Source organism: Pristiophorus japonicus, chromosome 11 (assembly GCF_044704955.1).
Source record: "Pristiophorus japonicus isolate sPriJap1 chromosome 11, sPriJap1.hap1, whole genome shotgun sequence".
Classification (NCBI taxonomy): Eukaryota; Metazoa; Chordata; class Chondrichthyes; family Pristiophoridae; genus Pristiophorus; species Pristiophorus japonicus.
In genome coordinates, this window is record NC_091987.1 from 121,917,924 (window position 1) to 121,936,098 (window position 18,175).

At 45.7% G+C, this 18,175-nt stretch overlaps 1 protein-coding gene across 1 annotated transcript in view; it reads right to left on the reverse strand.

The window, feature by feature from the left end:
• Positions 1 to 268: 268 nt before the first annotated feature.
• rs1a (retinoschisin 1a) overlaps positions 269 to 18,175 on the reverse strand; it is a 170,453-nt gene continuing 152,546 nt past the window's right edge. The window contains exons 3-6 of the mRNA XM_070892741.1: positions 15,455 to 15,566; positions 13,483 to 13,624; positions 6,731 to 6,926; positions 269 to 423 (exon numbers count right to left, since the gene is read on the reverse strand). Of these exons, the coding sequence (XP_070748842.1) occupies positions 274 to 423; positions 6,731 to 6,926; positions 13,483 to 13,624; positions 15,455 to 15,566 (600 nt within the window). The 3' untranslated portion in view covers positions 269 to 273. The remainder of the gene's footprint in view (positions 424 to 6,730; positions 6,927 to 13,482; positions 13,625 to 15,454; positions 15,567 to 18,175) is intronic.

Genomic DNA, 18,175 nt, shown 5'->3' on the forward strand with positions numbered 1-18,175 from the left:
AGTCCCTGCAGAAGTTCTTATCTTAATTGTGCCATGGATTGCTTTTCAGCACAGTCGAAAGGACTCTCATCCCTGTTAAACTTGACAAACCTTTTATATGAGTACTTGAAGTAAGTTTTGTTTTAATACAACATTAAATGGGAACAATGATCATTTAGTTATTTTATTGGTAATTTTGTGTGTATTATATATATATTAAACTTGACGGTATGGATTTTTCTTAACAGGACATATTACTCCTTTCTACTGTGCCAATATATAACACGCTTATGACTAGCATTTATTCATGCATTCAAGTAGCTCTAGCCTCATAGCAATCCGAACATGCCAGCCCAAGGGCATAATCTTGATGTATCGAGCTACAATTGGAGGACGCAAGAAATTCTGCACAGCTGATGATCTGTCTGAGTTCCCAAAAAATACCTGTAGGAGAGGAAAAATAATGCTGAAAAACTGGATTGAGAAGATCATTTTTAAATTACAGCTTTGCAACTTTGTACAGATAAGAGATAAATCAAAGCTTCAATTAACAGGAGAGCTGTTTTTTCTTACATATTCAATGTAAAATCAAATCAAGCAAGCAAACTGCAAGAGAACCCTGCCCCCTAGTGGCATATCATTTTGGTGTGCCCAAACCATTAAAATGAATATTGCTTAATGCAATCATATTCAAAACAAACTTCAAATAACAGTCACAGAAGTAATGCCATAGTAAGTGCACAGCAGTGCTTGTACTTATCCCTGTACTAAAGGAATAATAGCAAGTTAAATGTTCCCATTACTTCACACACATATTCTCCTCGGAAGTGTTGCCTTTTGGAGCATTATGCAAATTGTTAGTACAAAGATTCTGGCAGAGGTTTTTGACCTGTGAACTTTAATGAAGCAGCAACTCGTAGATCTAATTTTATGGATGATTATAACTTATCTAGACTTTTTAAATGCACTTACTAATGATGCCATTTATAACTTACTCTGTGTAGCTCTGTTTTCACCCAGCAACACAAGAATTCTAAATATGATTATTTGGAAAATAAATTGTTGTTAAGGGGAAATAACTTGTTAATTTTCAAAATTAACTTTTTTAAAAGATCAATCTTTAATTAAACTTTTAGATCTATTCTATATCGTAATAATGCACCTCATTGGCATTCTGAATGTTGGAGAGAATCATTCCACTATAAGAGATAATAACTGAATTGTTACATTTACATATTCACATCAAGCTATGTTGCACCAGCAAAGTCTTGTTTCTTACCCTCCTTTCCCCTATCTCTATTTTTGAGGAACTTTTCACAGTATATAAGAATAAGTTGGACTTTTATTCTTGGAAATAGTCTATGTCCTTTTGACGGGAATGGGTTAATTGGAAGCTGTCTCACCAGTATCATTTGCAGGTGTTTCCATGAGTGTGTAAAACATTAAGTGCAATGGATTGACACAAGCCAGAGTGATAGAGTGTCCTAAGAGTTACATTCAGATGGAGGATGAGAAAGTTGGATCTCTAACCAGTGTACTAAGCTTAAATAAAGGAGACTATGAAGGTGTGAGGGCAGCGTTGACTAAAGTGGACTGGGAAAATAAATTAAAGTGTAGGACAGTTGATGAACAATGGAAGTGACCGGGGCCCAGGAGACGAGCGAGTCTGGGGCCCAGAAGGGGCGAGGACCCAGGGGCAGCACTGGCCAGTCCATACTACTATATGTGTGCGTGCTCAGTCCGTGCAGCAGATGGTCTCCAGTTGTCTTGGGTAATTCTTGCCACTGGACCAAGCCTGTGCGGTGGCTGGTGTGCAACGGCCACCGCATGTTAAAAAAATCCAAGCACAGGTATCTTTCACCCTTCATGATCTAGTTCGGGATCTGGAATATTAGGTCCTTCATTGAAACACCTGCGAACTCATCCCTTTTTGGCATGGAAGCAAGTCATCCTCGCTTCGAGGGACTGCCTATGATGATGACATTTAAGAAAATATTTCACCTTAAGAAAAATATATTCCAGTGAGGAGGAATGGATGCAAGAGAAAAGATAGCCATCTGGGCTAACTAAAGAAATAAAGGACGGTATCAAATTAAAAACAAGGGCATACAAAGTGGCCAAAACTAGTGGGAGGACAGAAGACTGGGAAGCTTTTAAAAGCCAGCAAAGAATGTATGGGCTCAAGTTTCGGCCTGAGTTGCTCCTATTTTTTTTGGAGCATCTTAGAAATTGCAATTCTCAGCATTTAGTTTGCTCCAGTTCTAGTCAGTTAGAATAGTTGCATTTTAGAACAGATTTTTTTTTCAAAAGGGGGTGTATCCAGCCACTTATGCCTGTTTTGCAAGTTTAGACAGCGAAAACTTACTCCAAACTAACTTAGAATGGAGAAAAGGTAGATTTTTGTACGCTCAGAAAAACCTTGCCTACACTTAAAAATCAGGCGTAGGGACCGAGAGATTGGGGGGCGGAAGGGAAGTTTACAAACATTAAACACTTCACTTTTACAAATAAAGAGCCATCAATAATAAATGATAAACAAATCAATAAATCAATCAAAAAAATTTTTAAAATAAAATATTAAAATTAAAAATCAATCAATTAAAAAATTATTTCTGCTCATCTACAGCACCGGGAGCCCTCCAACAGCGTGCTGGGACCCCCCCGGCCCCCAAGTGTGTGTCTCTCTGTCTCTGTCAGTGCCTTTGTGTTTCTGACAGCGGGGCGAGTAGAGGGGAGGAGGGAGGGGGAGAAGCTGAACGGGTCGGGCAGCCGCCACCGACACTTCGGGCAGGCCCCGTCAACAACGGGGAGGGGGGGAGGGAGCTGAATGGGAGGGAGGTCCAGTTCGATTTTCGCCCGGTGAGCTCATTCGGCCAGGGCTAAGGTTGGGCCCCTCCCACGCAGCCTCGGGGGCCTGGAGCTACTGCACATGCGCGCACGCCCTAGCGCGCATGTGCAGAGGTCCTGGCACTGTTTTCAGCGCGGGGACCTGGCTCCGCCCCCGACCCCTTGTGCTGCGCCATGCCAAGCACGAAGACGTCCTGAGGAGACCAGAGAATCACAAGGTAAGTTTTCTGCGCTCTTTTTCTTCCAGAAAGTCAGCGCACCTTATCGAGATGCGCTGTTTTTCCAGAGGGCGGAAACTTGGGCCCTATCAAACTAGCACAAAATATAAAAACAGATAGCAAGAGTTTCTATAGGTATATAAAAAGGAAAAGAGTGGCTAAAGTAAATGTTGGTCCCTTAGAGGACGAGACAAGGGAATTAGTAATGGGGAACACGGAGATGGCAGAAACTCTGAACAATATTTTGTATTAGTCTTTACGGTAGAGGACACTAACAATATTCCAACTATGGATATTCAAGGGGCTATGGGGGGGAGGAACTTAACACAATCACAATCAATAAGGAGAGAGTACTCAGTAAGATAATGGCCCTAAGTTTCCACATGATTTGCTCCTGATTTTTAGGAGCAACTGGTGTAGAACGGAGTATCTTAGAAATCGGAATTCTCGTCATTTAGTTTGCTCCAGTTCTAGTCAGTTAGAACGGTTTCACTTTGGAACAGAATTTTTTTTTCAAAAGGGGCCGTGTCCGGCCACTTACGCCTGTTTTCAAAGTTTCGGCAGTGAAAACTTACTCCAAACTAACTTAGAATGGAGTAAGTGAAGATTTTTGTACGCTCGAAAAAACCTTGTCTACACTTTAGAAAATCAGGCGTGGGTTACAAATCAGGCGTAGGGAATGGTGGGTGGGGGGGTTTAAAGGGAAGTTTACAAACATTAAACACTTCAGTTTTACAAATAAAGAGCCATCATCAATAATAAGTGATAAATACATCAATAAATCAACCAATAAATCAATCCAAAAAAATTAATAATTTTTTAAAAATCAATAACTAAAATACTTTCTACTTACCGACTGCAGCACCGGGAGCCTTCCAACAGCGTGCTGGGATGCCCCCACCTCCATGGTGTCTCTGTCAGTGTTTCGATCTCTCTGTCTGTGTGTGTGTCTCATTCTCTGTCTGTCAGTGTCTGTGTTTCTGACAGCGAGGGGAGAGGGGGGGAAGCAGGGGGAGGGATGGGGGGTGGAAGGAGGAGGTGGGGGGGTGGAAGGAGGAGGTGGGGGGGGGAGAGGAAGGAGGAGATGGGGGGGAGAGGAAGGAGGAGATGGGGGGGGGAGAGGAAGGAGGAGATGGGGGGGAGGGAGAGGAAGGAGGAGATGGGGGGGAGGGAGAGGAAGGAGGAGATGGGGGCGGGGGAGGAAGGAAGGAGGAGATGGGGGTGGGGGAGGAAGGAAGGAGGAGATGAGGGGGGGAGGAAGGAAGGAGGAGATGGGGGGGAGGAAGGAAGGAGGAGATGGGGGGGAGGAAGGAAGGAGGAGATGGGATCGGGGGGGGAGAGGAGGGAGGCTGAACGGGTAGGGCCCGTCCCCAGCACTAGATTTACAGGTAGGTGGCGTTGGGTCGGGTCGGAGGGGTGGTGGGAGGGAGGTTGGGGGGAGGGAGGTTGGGTCGGGGAGAGGGAGGTCAGGTCGGATCCAGTCCGGGGACGGGAGAAGCGGGAGTCGGGTCGGTGTCGGGTCCAGTGCGGGGGCTGGGGGGGGGGGGAAGCGGGAGTCGGGTCGGTGTCGGGTCCGGTGGGGGGGAAGTGGGAGTCGGGTCGGTGTCCGGTCCAGGGGCGGGGGAGCGGGAGTCGGGTCGGGTCCAGTCGGGGGGGGGGGGGGAGGGAGCGGGAGTCGGGTCCGGGGGGGGGGAACAGGAGTCGGGTCGGGTCCAGTCGGGGGGGGGAGCGGGAAATGGGTCGGGTCCGGTCGGGGGTGGGGGGGGGGGGGGGAAGCGGGAGTCAGGTCGGTGTCGGGTCCGGTCCGGAGGCGGGAAGCGGGAGTCGGGTCGGGAGGAAGCAGAAGCTGGGCGTGGGAGGAACCTTATGCACGCAGCCCCAGTGAGGCCATTCGGCCAGGGCTAGGGGTTGCGTGCTTCGGCCCCTCCCACACAGTTTGGGCGCCTGGAGCTACTGAACATGCGTGCCCACTGTAGCGCGCATGTGCAGAGGTCCCGGCACTGTTTTCAGCGCAGGGACCTGGCTCCGCCCCCTACAGCTCCTGCTGCGCTGCGCCGAGGGCCAGAGGACCTGCAGGGAGGTGGAGAATCTGGAGGGTTTTTTTAGGCGCGAAAAACGGGCGTCCAGGTCGGGACTGCGCCGTTCTAGGCGCAGCTCGAAACTTGGGCCCGATGGGACTAAAGGCAGACAAATCCCCTGGACCTGATGGCTTGCATCCTAGGGTCTTAAGAGAAGTAACGGCAGGGATTGTGGATGCATTGGTTGTAATTTACCAAAATTCCCTGGATTCTGGGGAGGTCCTAGCAGATTGGAAAACTGAAAATGTAATGCCCCTATTTAAAAAAGGAGGCAGACAAAAAGCAGGAAACTATAGACCAGTTAGCCTAACATCTGTGGTTGGGAAAATGTTGGAATCCATTATTAAAGAAGCAGTAGCAGGACATTTGGAAAAGCAAAATTCAGTCAGACAGAGTCAGCATGGATTTATGAAGGGGAAGTCATGTTTGACAAATTTGCTGGAATTCTTTGAGGATGTAATGAACAGGGTGGATAAAGGGGAACCAGTGGATGTGGTGTATTTAGACTTCCAGAAGGCATTTGACAAGGTGCCACATAAAAGGTTATTGCACAAGATAAAAGTTTACGGGGTGGGGGTAATATATTAGCATGGATAGTGGATTGGCTAACTAATAGAAAAGAGAGTCGAGATAAATTCTCTGGTTAGCAACCAGTAACTAGTGGGGTGCCGCAGGGACCAATGCTGGGACCCCAACTATTTGCAATCTTTATTAACAACTCGGAAGAAGGGACTGAGTATAACGTAGCCAAGTTTGCTGATGATACAAAGATGGGAGGAAAAGCAATGTGTGAGGAGGACACAAAATATCTGCAAAAGGACAAAGACAGACTAAGTGAGTGGGCAAAAATTTGGCAGATGGGGTGTAATGTTGGAAAGTGTGAGGTCATGCACTTTGGCAGAAAAAAATCAAAGAGCAAGTTATTATTTAAATGGAGAAAGATTACAAAGTGCTGTAGTACAGCGGGACCTGGGGTTACTTGTGCATGAAACACAAAAGAATTGTATGCAGAGTACAGCAAGTGATCAGGAAGGCCAATGGAATCTTGGCCTTTATTGCCAAGGGGATGGAGTATAAAAGCAGGGGAGTCTTGCTACAGTTATACAGGGTATTGGAGAGGCCCCACCTGGAACACTGCGTGCAGTTTTGGTTTCTATATTTACGAAAGGATATACTTGCTTTGGAGGCAGTTCAGTGAAGGTTCACTAGGTTGATTCTGGAGGAAAGGTTGAGGAGGTTGGGCCTCTACTCATTAGAATTCAGAAGAATGAGAGGTGATCTTATAAGATTATGAGAGAGGATAAATTTCTTTTCTGAGAGGGTTAAATCTGTGGAATTCACTGCCTCAGAGAGCTTGTGGAAGCTGGGATGTTGAATAAATTTAAGATCGAAATAGACAATTTCTTAAACAATAAGGGATAATGGGGAGCGGGCAGGGAAGTGGAGCTGAGTCCATGAGCAAATCAGTCATGATCTTATTGAATGGCGGAGCAGGCTTGAGGGGCCATATGACCTACTCCTGTTCCTATTTCTTATAGGACAGAGAGGACCTCACTGCTGCACTTAACTCATCCCTTGCCTTATTTCTGGATTGGAGCCAATACTTACTCGATTGTTTCCTGTCTGGTCTTTATAGTAAACCCAGTTAAAGGTTTCATCAGATCGATACTGTACACTGTACTTTGTCATCCATTCATCAGCATCACATCGTCCTTGAGAAATTATCCCAGAAATAACTCTGACCTCCTTCAGGTCAATCTGAAGCCATTGCTGATTGTCCTGGTACTTTGATAGCCATGCACACCTGCAATAATACATGTATATATTTAAAAATGGCATTAGTAAAAATATTGGAAGTAAAATATCTGAAATCTAGATATTGCATTTGGAAGCAGCAGTGACAATAACCTTTAAACTATGCTGTCCACATGTTAGTATATGAACACTTACTGTGTTCCTGTCAAATTTATTTGTCATTTTAATGGTGATGTTAATCCATTTATTTTAAGTAGGTTTGTAATAATAATAGCAATTATTAATAAGTTTAAATAGTGTTAAATAGGATAATTCTGTATTAAAAATTATATTGGCCAGCTGTGTGTTTGGGCTGCCTTAATGAATTTCTTTCATTCTTTGGAAGTCTAGGTGATATGGTTTGTTCTGGTGGAAATAGTCATCGGCACTGTTAGTTTGAATAAGTGCACCTTGTGTTGAATATTCATCTGAGCCCTCTGTCAATCGCACCAGTCAAGGTGTAGTTTTGTAATTGTAATCTGTGTGGCTGTGTGCACATCTGGATTGCTTGTCCATAGTTTTATGAAGGATATTCCAACATCTGTGAATTAACAACAGTGAGTATATGGTCCCTGTATGGAAACTAGAAGAACAAATTGTTGTGTGTCTGTAAAGCATGCACTCCCATGTTCCACCACCAGGGAGCTCATCCCCTGAAGTCCCAAGGGATTCCAGCATCCCTTGGGAGCACTGTATATAAGCCGGCCCCTAAGGCCTGTTCCTCACTCTGGAGTGCCGTATTAAAGACTGAGGTCACTGTTACTTTAACCTCCCTGTGTGCAGCTTTATCTATGTTCGGAACACAATAACTGGCGAATCCAACGCAAAGATGCAGCAAGCTGTGGGCATCCTGGAGAAGTTCCCGGAGGGTGAGGACTGGGAAGCCTATGTCGAACGGCTACACCAGTACTTTGTAGCCAACGAGCTGGACGGAGAAGGAACTGCTGCAAAAAGGAGAGCGGTCCTCCTCACAGTCTGCGGGGCACCGACCTCCAGCCTCATGAAGAATCTTCTGGCTCCAGTGAAACCCACAGATAAGTCGTATGAGGAGCTGTGTACACTGGTTCGGGAGCATCTTAACCCGAGGGAGAGCGTGCTGATGGCGAGGTATCGGTTCTACACGTGCCAGCGATCTGAAGGTCAGGAAGTGGCGAGCTATTTCGCTGAGCTAAGGCGACTTGCAGGACAATGTGAGTTTGATGGCTAATTGGAGCAAATGCTCAGAGACTTTTTTGTACTGGGCATTGGCCACGAGACCATCCTATGAAAACTTTTGACTGTAGAGACATTGACCCTCAGTAAGGCCACTGCGATAGCACAGGCGTTTATGTCCACCAGTGATAACACCAAACAAATCTCTCAGCACACAAGTGCTAGCAATGTTTATAAATTAACTGGAACTGTGTTTGCGAGCAGAAATGTACAGGGCAGAACCCACGAGTCTGCAATTACCAGCAGGCCTCAGGTGACCCAGATGACTGAGTCCCCAACAAAGGATGAATACAAAGCAGTTCACACCTTGTTGGTGTTGTGGAGCCTATTCAGCCTATTCATGCCAATTCAAAGGGTATGTTTGCAAGAGCTGTGGAACAATGGGGCACCTCCAACAAGCTGCAAGCTCTGCAAAACCTGCTAACCACCACATGGCAGAGGAAGATTGGTCCATGGTGGATCAAAGCAATTTCGAGCCTCAGAGAGAGGAGGCAGATGCTGAAGTACACTGGGTGCACACATTTTCGAAGAAATGTCTACCTATAATGCTAAACATAAAATTGAATGGCTTACCCGTAGCCATGGAACGGAACACTGGCGCTAGCCAATCCAACATGGGTAAAAAGATGTTTGAGAGACTGTGGTGCAACAAGGCATTCAGACCAGCCCTGAGCCCCATCCACACGAAACAGAGAGCTTATCACTGTTCTGGGCAGCGCCATGGTCAAGGTCACCTACGAGGGCAGGGTGCACGAACTGCCACTCTGGATTGTCCCAGGCGATGGCCCCACACTGCTTGGAAGGAGCTGGCTGGGCAAAATCTGCTGGAACTGGGATGACATCCGAGCGCTATCACATGTCGATAAGGCCTCATGTACCCCGGTTCTTAACAAATTTCTTTCCCTTTTTGAGCCAGGCATTGGAAACTTTTCCAGGGCGAAGGTGCGGTTCCACTTGGTCCCAGAGGCTCGACCCATTCACCACAAGATGCGAGCGGTACCTCACATGATGAGGGAGAGAGTGGAAGTTGAGCTGGACAGGCTGCAACGCGAGAGCATCATATCCCCAGTGGAATTCAACAAGTGGGCCAGCCCGATTGTCCCAGTACTCAAAAGTGATGGCACGGTCAGGATTTGCGGCGATTATAAAGTAACTATTAATCGTTTCTCGCTACAGGACAAATACCCGCTACCTAAGGCAGATGACCTATTTGCGATGCTGGCAGGAGGCAAGACGTTCACCAAGCTCGACCTGATTTCAGCCTACATGATGCAGGAACTGGGGGAGTCTTCGAAGGGCGCACAAGGGACTGTTCATCTCCAACAGATGCCCGTTTGGAGTTCGGTCGGCTGCAGCGATCTTCCAGAGAAACATGGAGAGCCTACTCAAGTCAGTACCACACACGGTGGTCTTTCAGGACGACATATTGGTCACGGGTCGGGACACCGCCGAGCACCTACAAAACCTAGAGGAGGTCCTCCAGCGACTGGATCGCATAGGGCTGCAGCTGAAGAGGTCGAAATGCATCTTCATGGCAACATGGGAGAAAGATCGCGGCGGACGGCATTCGGCCCACAGACGTTAAGACAGAGGCTATCAGTAACGCACCCAGGCCACAGAACATCACGGAGCTGTGATCGTTCCTGGGACTCCTCAACTATTTTGGTAACTTCCTACCCGGGTTAAGCACCCTTTTAGAGCCCCTAAATGTGTTATTGTGCAAAGGTGAGAACTGGGTATGGGGAAAAAAACAAGTAATTGCTTTTGAGAAAGCCAGAAACATTTTATGCTCCAACAAGCTGCTTGTATTGTATAACCCGTGTAAAAGACTTGTGCTAGCATGTGACGCGTCGTCGTATGGAGTCGGGTGTGTATTACAACAAGCTAACGTTGCAGGGAAGTTGCAACCTGTCGTATATGCTTCCAGGAGCTTGTCTAAGGCCAAGAGGGCCTACAGCATGATTGAGAAAGAGACATTAGCGTGTGTGTTCGGGGTAAAAAAAATGCATGAGTACATGTTTGGCCTCAAATTTGAGCTGGAAACCAATCACAAGCCCCTCACATCCCTGTTCGCTGAAAACAAGGGGATAAATATTAATGCCTCAGCCCGCATACTAAGGTGGGCACTCGCGCTATCAGGATATAACTATACCATCCGCCACAGGCCAGGCACCGAGAACTGTGCGGATGCTCTCAGTCGGCTACCATTGCCCACCACGGGGGTGGAAATGGCACAGCCTGCACACATGTTGAAGGTCATGGAAGCGTTTGAAAATGATAAATCACCTGTCACAGCCCGCCAGATTGGGACTTGGACCAGCCAAGATCCTCCACTGTCCCTGGTTTAAAAAAAAAATGTGTACTGCATGGGAGCTGGACCAGCATCCCCGTTGAAATGCAAGAGCCAATCAAGCTGTTCCAGTGGCGAAAGGACGAGCTGTCCATTCAGGCAGATTGCCTGTTGTGGGGTAACCGCGTAGTGCTACCAAAAAAGAGCAGGAAGACGTTCATCTCTGATCTCCACAGCATATACCCGGTTGTAGTAATGATGAAAGCGATAGCCAGATCCTACGTGTGGTGGCCCGGTATCGATTTGACTTAGAGTCCTGTGTACAGCAATGTAGCGTATGTGCTCAGTTGAGCAATGCACCCAGAGAGGCACCACTAAGTTTGTGGTCCTGGCCCTCCAGACCATGGTCGAGGATCCATGTCGACTATGCGGGCCCGTTTCTCGGTAAAATGTTCCTGGTGGTGGTGGATGCTTTTTCAAAATGGATTGAATGTGAAATAATGTCGGGAAGCACCGCCACCGCCATCATTGAAAGCCTAAGTGCCATGTTTGCCACCTACAGCCTGCCTGACATACTGGTCAGTGACAACTGGGCCATGTTTAAAGAACTCATGACCCACAATGGGATCAAACATGTCACCTCAGCCCCATTTAAACCAGCCTCCAATGGGCAGGAAGAGCGGACAGTACAAACCATCAAACAGAGCCTTAAACGAGTCACAGAAGGCTCACTCCAAACCCGCCTGCCCCGAGTACTGCTCAGCTACCGCACGAGCACTTGCTCACAGGGGTGCCCCCGGCTGAGCTACTCATGAAAAGGACACTTCAAACCAGACTCTCGCTGGTTCACCCCAACCTGCATGATCAGGTAGAGTGGCTTGTAAACCAGGGGCCGTGGGTTCAAATCTCATTGGCGAGAAAGCAGGAATGGGGTACTGAAGTTGAATGTTCAGCCATGAACTCATTGAATGGCGGTGCAGGCTAGAAGGGCCGAATGGCCTACTCCTGCACCTATTTTCTATGTTTTTCTATGTTTTCTATGTAACAAAATGTAAACGATGGTCGCGCCACTGTGTCACAGGAAATTGATCTGAATGACCCTGTGTATGTGCTAAACTATGGACATGGTCCCAAGTGGATCGCGGGCACGGTGATAGCTAAAGAAGGGAATAGGGTGTTTGTAGTCAAACTAGATAATGGACAAATTTGCAGAAAGCACCTGGACCAGACAAGGCTGCGGTTCACAGACTGCCCTGAACAACCCACAGCAGACACCACCTTTTTCGAGCCCACAACACACATCCAAAGGATCAATGACACCACGCTGGACCAGGAAATTGAACCCATCACGCCCAACAGCCCAGCAGGGCCAGGCTCACCTAGCAGCCCTGCAGGGCCAACAACACGCCAGCCCAGCGAGGGCACAGCTAACACACCGGAACAGACATTTGTACCGAGGCGGTCCACCAGGGAAAGAAAGGCTCCCGACCGCCTCACCTTGTAAATAGTTTTCACTTTGACTTTGCGGGGGTAGTGATGTTGTGTATCTGTAAAGCATGCACTCCCATGTTCCACCACCAGGGAGCTCATCCCCTGAAGTCCCAAGGGATCCCAGCATCCCTTGGGAGCACTGTATATAAGCCGGCCCCAAGGCCTATTCCTCACTCTGGAGTGTCTTAATAAAGACTGAGGTCACTGTTACTTTAACATCCCTGTGTGCAACCTCATCTGTGTTAGGAACACAATACAAATGAAGCTCCATTGTAAATTGTTCTTTAAGTTTGGTGCTGTTGCTATGGGAAAGACGAGAAGGAAAATGGCCCTTTTATCCAAGAATTTTCTAATACTCAAATTCTAATCACTACATGGGGTGGGAACAACATAATTTTTTGAGCAGCATGAACGTTTTACCATGAGAAACTCTTTTTTTCTGAGAAGCTGAAAGAACAAGGGACTCTGTTATCTCAGTTGTATGTATTATAAATTACTAATTGTTCTCAAGTGCTTTGCATACTTTTATTGCTTTTGGGAATCGCAATTTACAGATTAATCTGTACAGTGATTTAGTTTGTTCAAAGCGATCTCACATTGAGAACATCCTCTGCCTTTTGAACTGACCAGGCATAGTGGGGATCCAACGTGTTCCCCTGTAAGCAATTTTGTAAGATTGGCTAATTGAGCGTACCTTAAGTTTCAACAGTCGATGCGACAGAGAATAGCAGTTGCATGGTTGAGTTCACAAGCTATTTAAGCAAACTTAAGATGTGCTCAAAGGCCAAACCCTAAGGGGCCAAACTCTCCATTGATGTATCTGGCAAAGGAATTTTATACAAATGTGCTAAGGCTTCATCAACTAATATTCACAAAGCATAATTTCAAGAATTATGGGTCTTGTAATATCAAAAAACACTAATTAACTTCAGAATAAATTAAATTTTGCAGAAGGTTCGTTCTGAAGATTAAAAAGAAAAAGAGAGATAGACTTGCATTGATATAGTGCTGTTCACAACCACTGGACATCCCTAAGCATTTTACAGCCAATTAAGTATTTTTTTGAAGTGTAGTCATTGTTGTAATGTAGGAAACGTGGTAGCCAATTTGTGCACAGCAAGCTCCCACAAACAGAAATGTGATAATGACCAGATAAGTTGTTTTAGATGTTGATTGAGGGATAAATATTGGCTGAGACACTGGGATAACTTCTCTGCTCTTTGAAATATTTACATCCACCTGAGAGTACTGCACTGGAGTGTCGGCCTCGATTTTTTGTGCTCAAGTCTGAGTGGAACTTGAATCCACAACATTCTGACTCGGCGGCGAGAGTGCTACCAATGGAGCCATGGCTGACACTCAAATAGGTGGGTTAAGATATTGATACATGGTCCGGGGAAATAGTGAATTTGATGGCCTGAATTACTATGTTCTATGTTTTTCCTGTTGCACAACTCCACCAAACTGCAAACTAAAAAGACAATAAAATGGAGGGAATTGTGCAAAATTCCAATGGTGTGTTGAGCCAATTATTACATGGATTGATGCAAGATTCTGCCATGTGATTACTTACCCAAAACCTTGGTTGTTTATTCTTGCTTTGTTTGACATCCATGAGGAATACCACCCTGTATATTGATCTTCATTGGAACAACTGATCTGATCATTTGTAACAGTTCCAGATTCAAATCCAAGGGCTCGGTGATAAGGACACTCTGTAAATCCAAAACAATTAACATAACTTTCAGAAAGTTATGCTGCAAAGCCCTGTTCAACATTGATGAAGCGTTGTAATAAAATAGTCCACTTTCAACCAGACAATCTTTCAACAACAATTTGCATTTATATAGTGTCCTTAACATAGTAAAACGTCACAAGGCATTTCACAGAAGCTTTATCAAACAAAATTTGACATCGAACCACAAGGAGATATTAGGACAGGCGACTAACCAAAACCTTAGTCAAAGAGGTAATTTTTAAGGAGCATATTAATGGAGTAGAGAGAGGCGGAGAGATTTTGGGAGGGAATTCCAGAGTTTTGGGCCTAGGCAGCTGAAGGCGCGGCTGTCAATGTTGGAGTGATGAAAATCGGCGATGTGCATGAGGCCAGAGTTGAAGGAGCACAAAGATTTACACAGTCACCTAGTCCTGATACAGAAGGGGAGAAGGCTGGCAGGGGCATAGAGGAAATCAGGACTATTCGAGGGTGCCTAGGCCAGGCTGCGAAGGTTTCCTACCCATTCCCAGTCCTTACCAGCTACATCCACCATGGTGAATGAGAGAGTAAAATGAAAGAGAGAATGTAGTTAAGCAGAATTGAAGCAGGAACGAGACAGGTCATTTAGGAGAGAAAGGCGACACACAAGTTGAGGAGGAAAAAGAGCTACAACACTTAATGAGGATCAATACAAAGAAGTTTGAAAACTGTAGAATTAGATGGCCTACTCTCTGTGAAGATGTTTTTAGATAGTCATTTCAGCCTTGCCTTCTCTACATTACATGTTGCTACCTACCCATCATTCTGTTTTGCATCACTGTTGCAGACTCAGCCTATGCTGCAGCAGGACCCTGTGCTCTATTGCCAGGTGAGGCCTCTCACAGTCCAGAGACAATACTTGGAACCTGGGCCTATTCCTGAGGCTTAGCCATGTTTCTTGAACTGTTTTCAGCTCCATATGCTCATTGCTTCCAACCGTCATCTCTCCCTTCAGTCTACAACCAGCTTAGTGCCTGGATCTGTCCACTCAGCAGCCTTAAAGGGACCTGCCAAGCTAATAATTAACTTACGATTATGCTTAAGGCTACCAGTGAGCAGCAGTTGTTAGGTGTTACTAAGGATTTGGAGTCATAAATATATTTTTTGACAAGTATTCTTGGAATATCGCGGTCACGTGGCACAACAGGGCTCCTATCCATGTAACGAATCCTTTACACCCTTACGTAAAATGAACTTTCCTTGGTTTTCTAATGCTGCAGAAACATAAGGGCCTAAACCAGGATATATTGATGTGAAGTTGAGCCTCTATTGACTTTGTCCCTAGACGTCCCTGGGTAACCTGATGTCAACTGAACAGAATTGGTCTTGCATATTTGTTATGTCTTGGGAGCTTATTTATTGTGATTGGTGTTGTTCCAGCCTGAGGGGTTGCAATGAAGGACAATCCATTTAATCTTTAGTGATGATCAATATTCATCTGACGATCACAGACATAAGAAGATTAACTGGTGACCTTGTGTACATCTCATCACCATTACACAACTAACAATTAAGAATGACCCACACCTTTTGTTGGAAAAAATTATCAATTCTCTGGTAGCTGCCATTACTGTGTACCAGGTCTGACTGTCAACTAGATCATCTACTCAGATGGAAGGGTTTTTCCAGAATCAACATAAAATGTGATTACAGTGATTTATTAAAGCTTTTGGAAATAGTTGTTTTTGTTTCCAGAATATAGTCAGGCTGAATCTTCAAGAATACCTCCTCAAAATTGAGGTAAGTGCCTCCTAATACTATATTAAAATTATATAATGGTGTCTCGTACCTGGCATACATTCTAGCAGCGATGATCCTGGTGCCATTCCCCAAACTGTGTTGCGTACATCATGGCAATCACATACGCAAGCCTTGTTACACGTCGGATTCACCTTTTCATCCTGTCGGACATACAGGAACAGTAGAGGAGTCTCACTGAAAGCCTATGAAACTTGTTGGTGACTCTTGTGGATACTTCGCTTGAAGCTGCTAAAATTTATTCTGGTAAAGTACATTGGCAACGTACCTTAAATTATTCACAAAACCAATTAAGTAGAATAATGAAAATGGATTCACAGGAAATTAAAAATGACATTATACATATTTTCCTTAATCTACCCATCATAGGGATATAGACAGGTAAAGTGAATAGGCAGATGGAGTATAATGTGGGAAAATGTGAGATTATCCACTTTCGCAGAAAAAATAAAAAAGCAAGTTATAATTTAAATGGAGAAAAATTGCAAAGTACTGCAGTACAGAGGGACCTGGGGGTCCTTGTGCATGAAACACAAAAAGTTAGTATGCAGGTACAGCAACTAATCAGGAAGGGAAATGGAATGCAGGTCTTTATTGCAAGGGGGATGGAGTATAAAAGCAGAGAAGTCCTGCTACAACTGTACAGGGTATTGGTGAGGCCACACCTAGAGTACTGCCTACAGTTTTGGTCTCCGTATTTAAGAAAGGATATACTTACATTGGAGACTGTTCAGAGAAGGTTCACTAGGTTGATTCCGGAGTTGAGGGGGTTGACTTATGAAGATAGGTTGAGTAGGTTGGGCCTATACACATTGGAATTCAGAAGAATGGACTCACAATTGGCCCACCCGTTTTTTCGGCACACTCACCAGAGATGCGCCGACTTGGCAGGCTGAAAACGGCGCCGAAAAGATGTCTCCGGATTATGGCTGCTCTGTGGCCTGTCCCATGGCTTGACACAGCGTGGTCTGTTGATTAGAGGGCGGAGCTAGGGCCCTGTGCGAAAAACAGTGCCGGCAGCTCAACGCATACGCACTGGAGGTTTCGCGCATGTGCAGTAGATCCTGCCCCCAGCTGTGCTCCAGCGTAGGACACGATGTGTCCTGCCCCTATCCCAGGCCGAGTGGCGTCACAATGCGCGCCGGGCTGCTCGAATAGTCAGAGAGAGAGCGTCAGATCTCTGGAATAGTCAGAGAGAGAGAGAGAGTCAGATCTCGAATAGTCAGAGAGAGAGCGTCAGATCTCTGGAATAGTCAGAGAGAGAGAGTCAGATCTCTGGAATAGTCAGAGAGAGAGAGTCAGATCTCTGGAATAGTCAGAGAGAGAGAGTCAGATCTCTGGAATAGTCAGAGAGAGAGAGTTGGATCTCTGGAATAGTCAGAGAAGGAGAGTCGGATCTATGGAATAGTCAGAGAGAGGGAGTTGGATCTCTGAAATAGTAAGAGAGAGAGAGTCGGATCTCTGGAATAGTAAGAGAGTGAGAGTCAGATCTCTGGAATAGTCAGTGAGAGAGAGTCAGATCTCTGGAATAGTCAGAGAGAGAGAGTTGGATCTCTGGAATAGTCAGAGAAGGAGAGTCGGATCTATGGAATAGTCAGAGAGAGGGAGTTGGATCTCTGAAATAGTAAGAGAGAGAGAGTCGGATCTCTGGAATAGTAAGAGAGTGAGAGTCAGATCTCTGGAATAGTCAGAGAGAGAGAGAGTCAGGTCTCTGGAATAGTCAGAGAGAGGGAGTCAGATCTCCGGAATAGTCAGAGAGAGAGAGAGATTCAGATCTCTGGAATAGTCAGAGAGAGAGAGAGAGTCAGATCTCTGGAATAGTCAGAGAGAGAGAGAGAGAGAGTCAGATCTCTGGAATAGTCAGAGAGAGAGAGAGAGGGAGTCAGATCTCTGGAATAGTCAGAAAGAGAGAGAGTCAGATCTCTGGAATAGTCAGAGAGAGAGTCAGATCTTTGGAATAGTCAGAGAGAGAGAGAGAGAGAGAGATTCAGATCTCTGGAATAGTCAGAGAGAGAGAGTCAGATCTCTGGAATAGTCAAAGAGAGACAGTCAGATCTCTGGAATAGTCAGAGAGAGAGTGAGTCAGATCTCTTGAATAGTCAGAGAGAGAGAGTCAGATCTCTGGAATAGTCAGAGAGAGAGTCAGATCTCTGGAATAGTCAGAGAGAGAGTCAGATCTCTGGAATAGTCAGAGAGAGAGAGAGAGTTAGATCTCCGGAATAGTCAGAGAGAGAGAGAGTCAGATCTCTGGAATAGTCAGAGAGAGAGAGAGAGAGTTAGATCTCTGGAATAGTCAGAGAGAGAGAGCGAGAGAGAGTCAGATCTCTGGAATAGTCAGAGAGAGAGAGAGAGAGTCAGATCTCTGGAATAGTCAGAAAGAGAGAGAGTCAGATCTCTGGAATAGTCAGAGAGAGAAAAAGAGAGAGAGTCAGATCTTTGGAATAGTCACACAGAGAGATTCAGATCTCTGGAATAGTCAGAGAGAGAGAGAGTCAGATCTCTCGAATAGTCAGAGAGAGAGAGAGAGAGAGTCAGATCTCTGGAATAGTCAGAGAGAGAGAGATTCAGATCTCTGGAATAGTCAGAGAGAGAGAGATTCAGATCTCTGGAATAGTCAGAGAGAGAGAGTCAGATCTCTGGAATAGTGAGAGAGAGAGAGAGAGAGTCAGATCTCTGGAATTGTCAGAGAGAGAGAGAGTCAGATCTCTGGAATTGTCAGAGAGAGAGAGTCAGATCTCTGGAATAGTCAGAG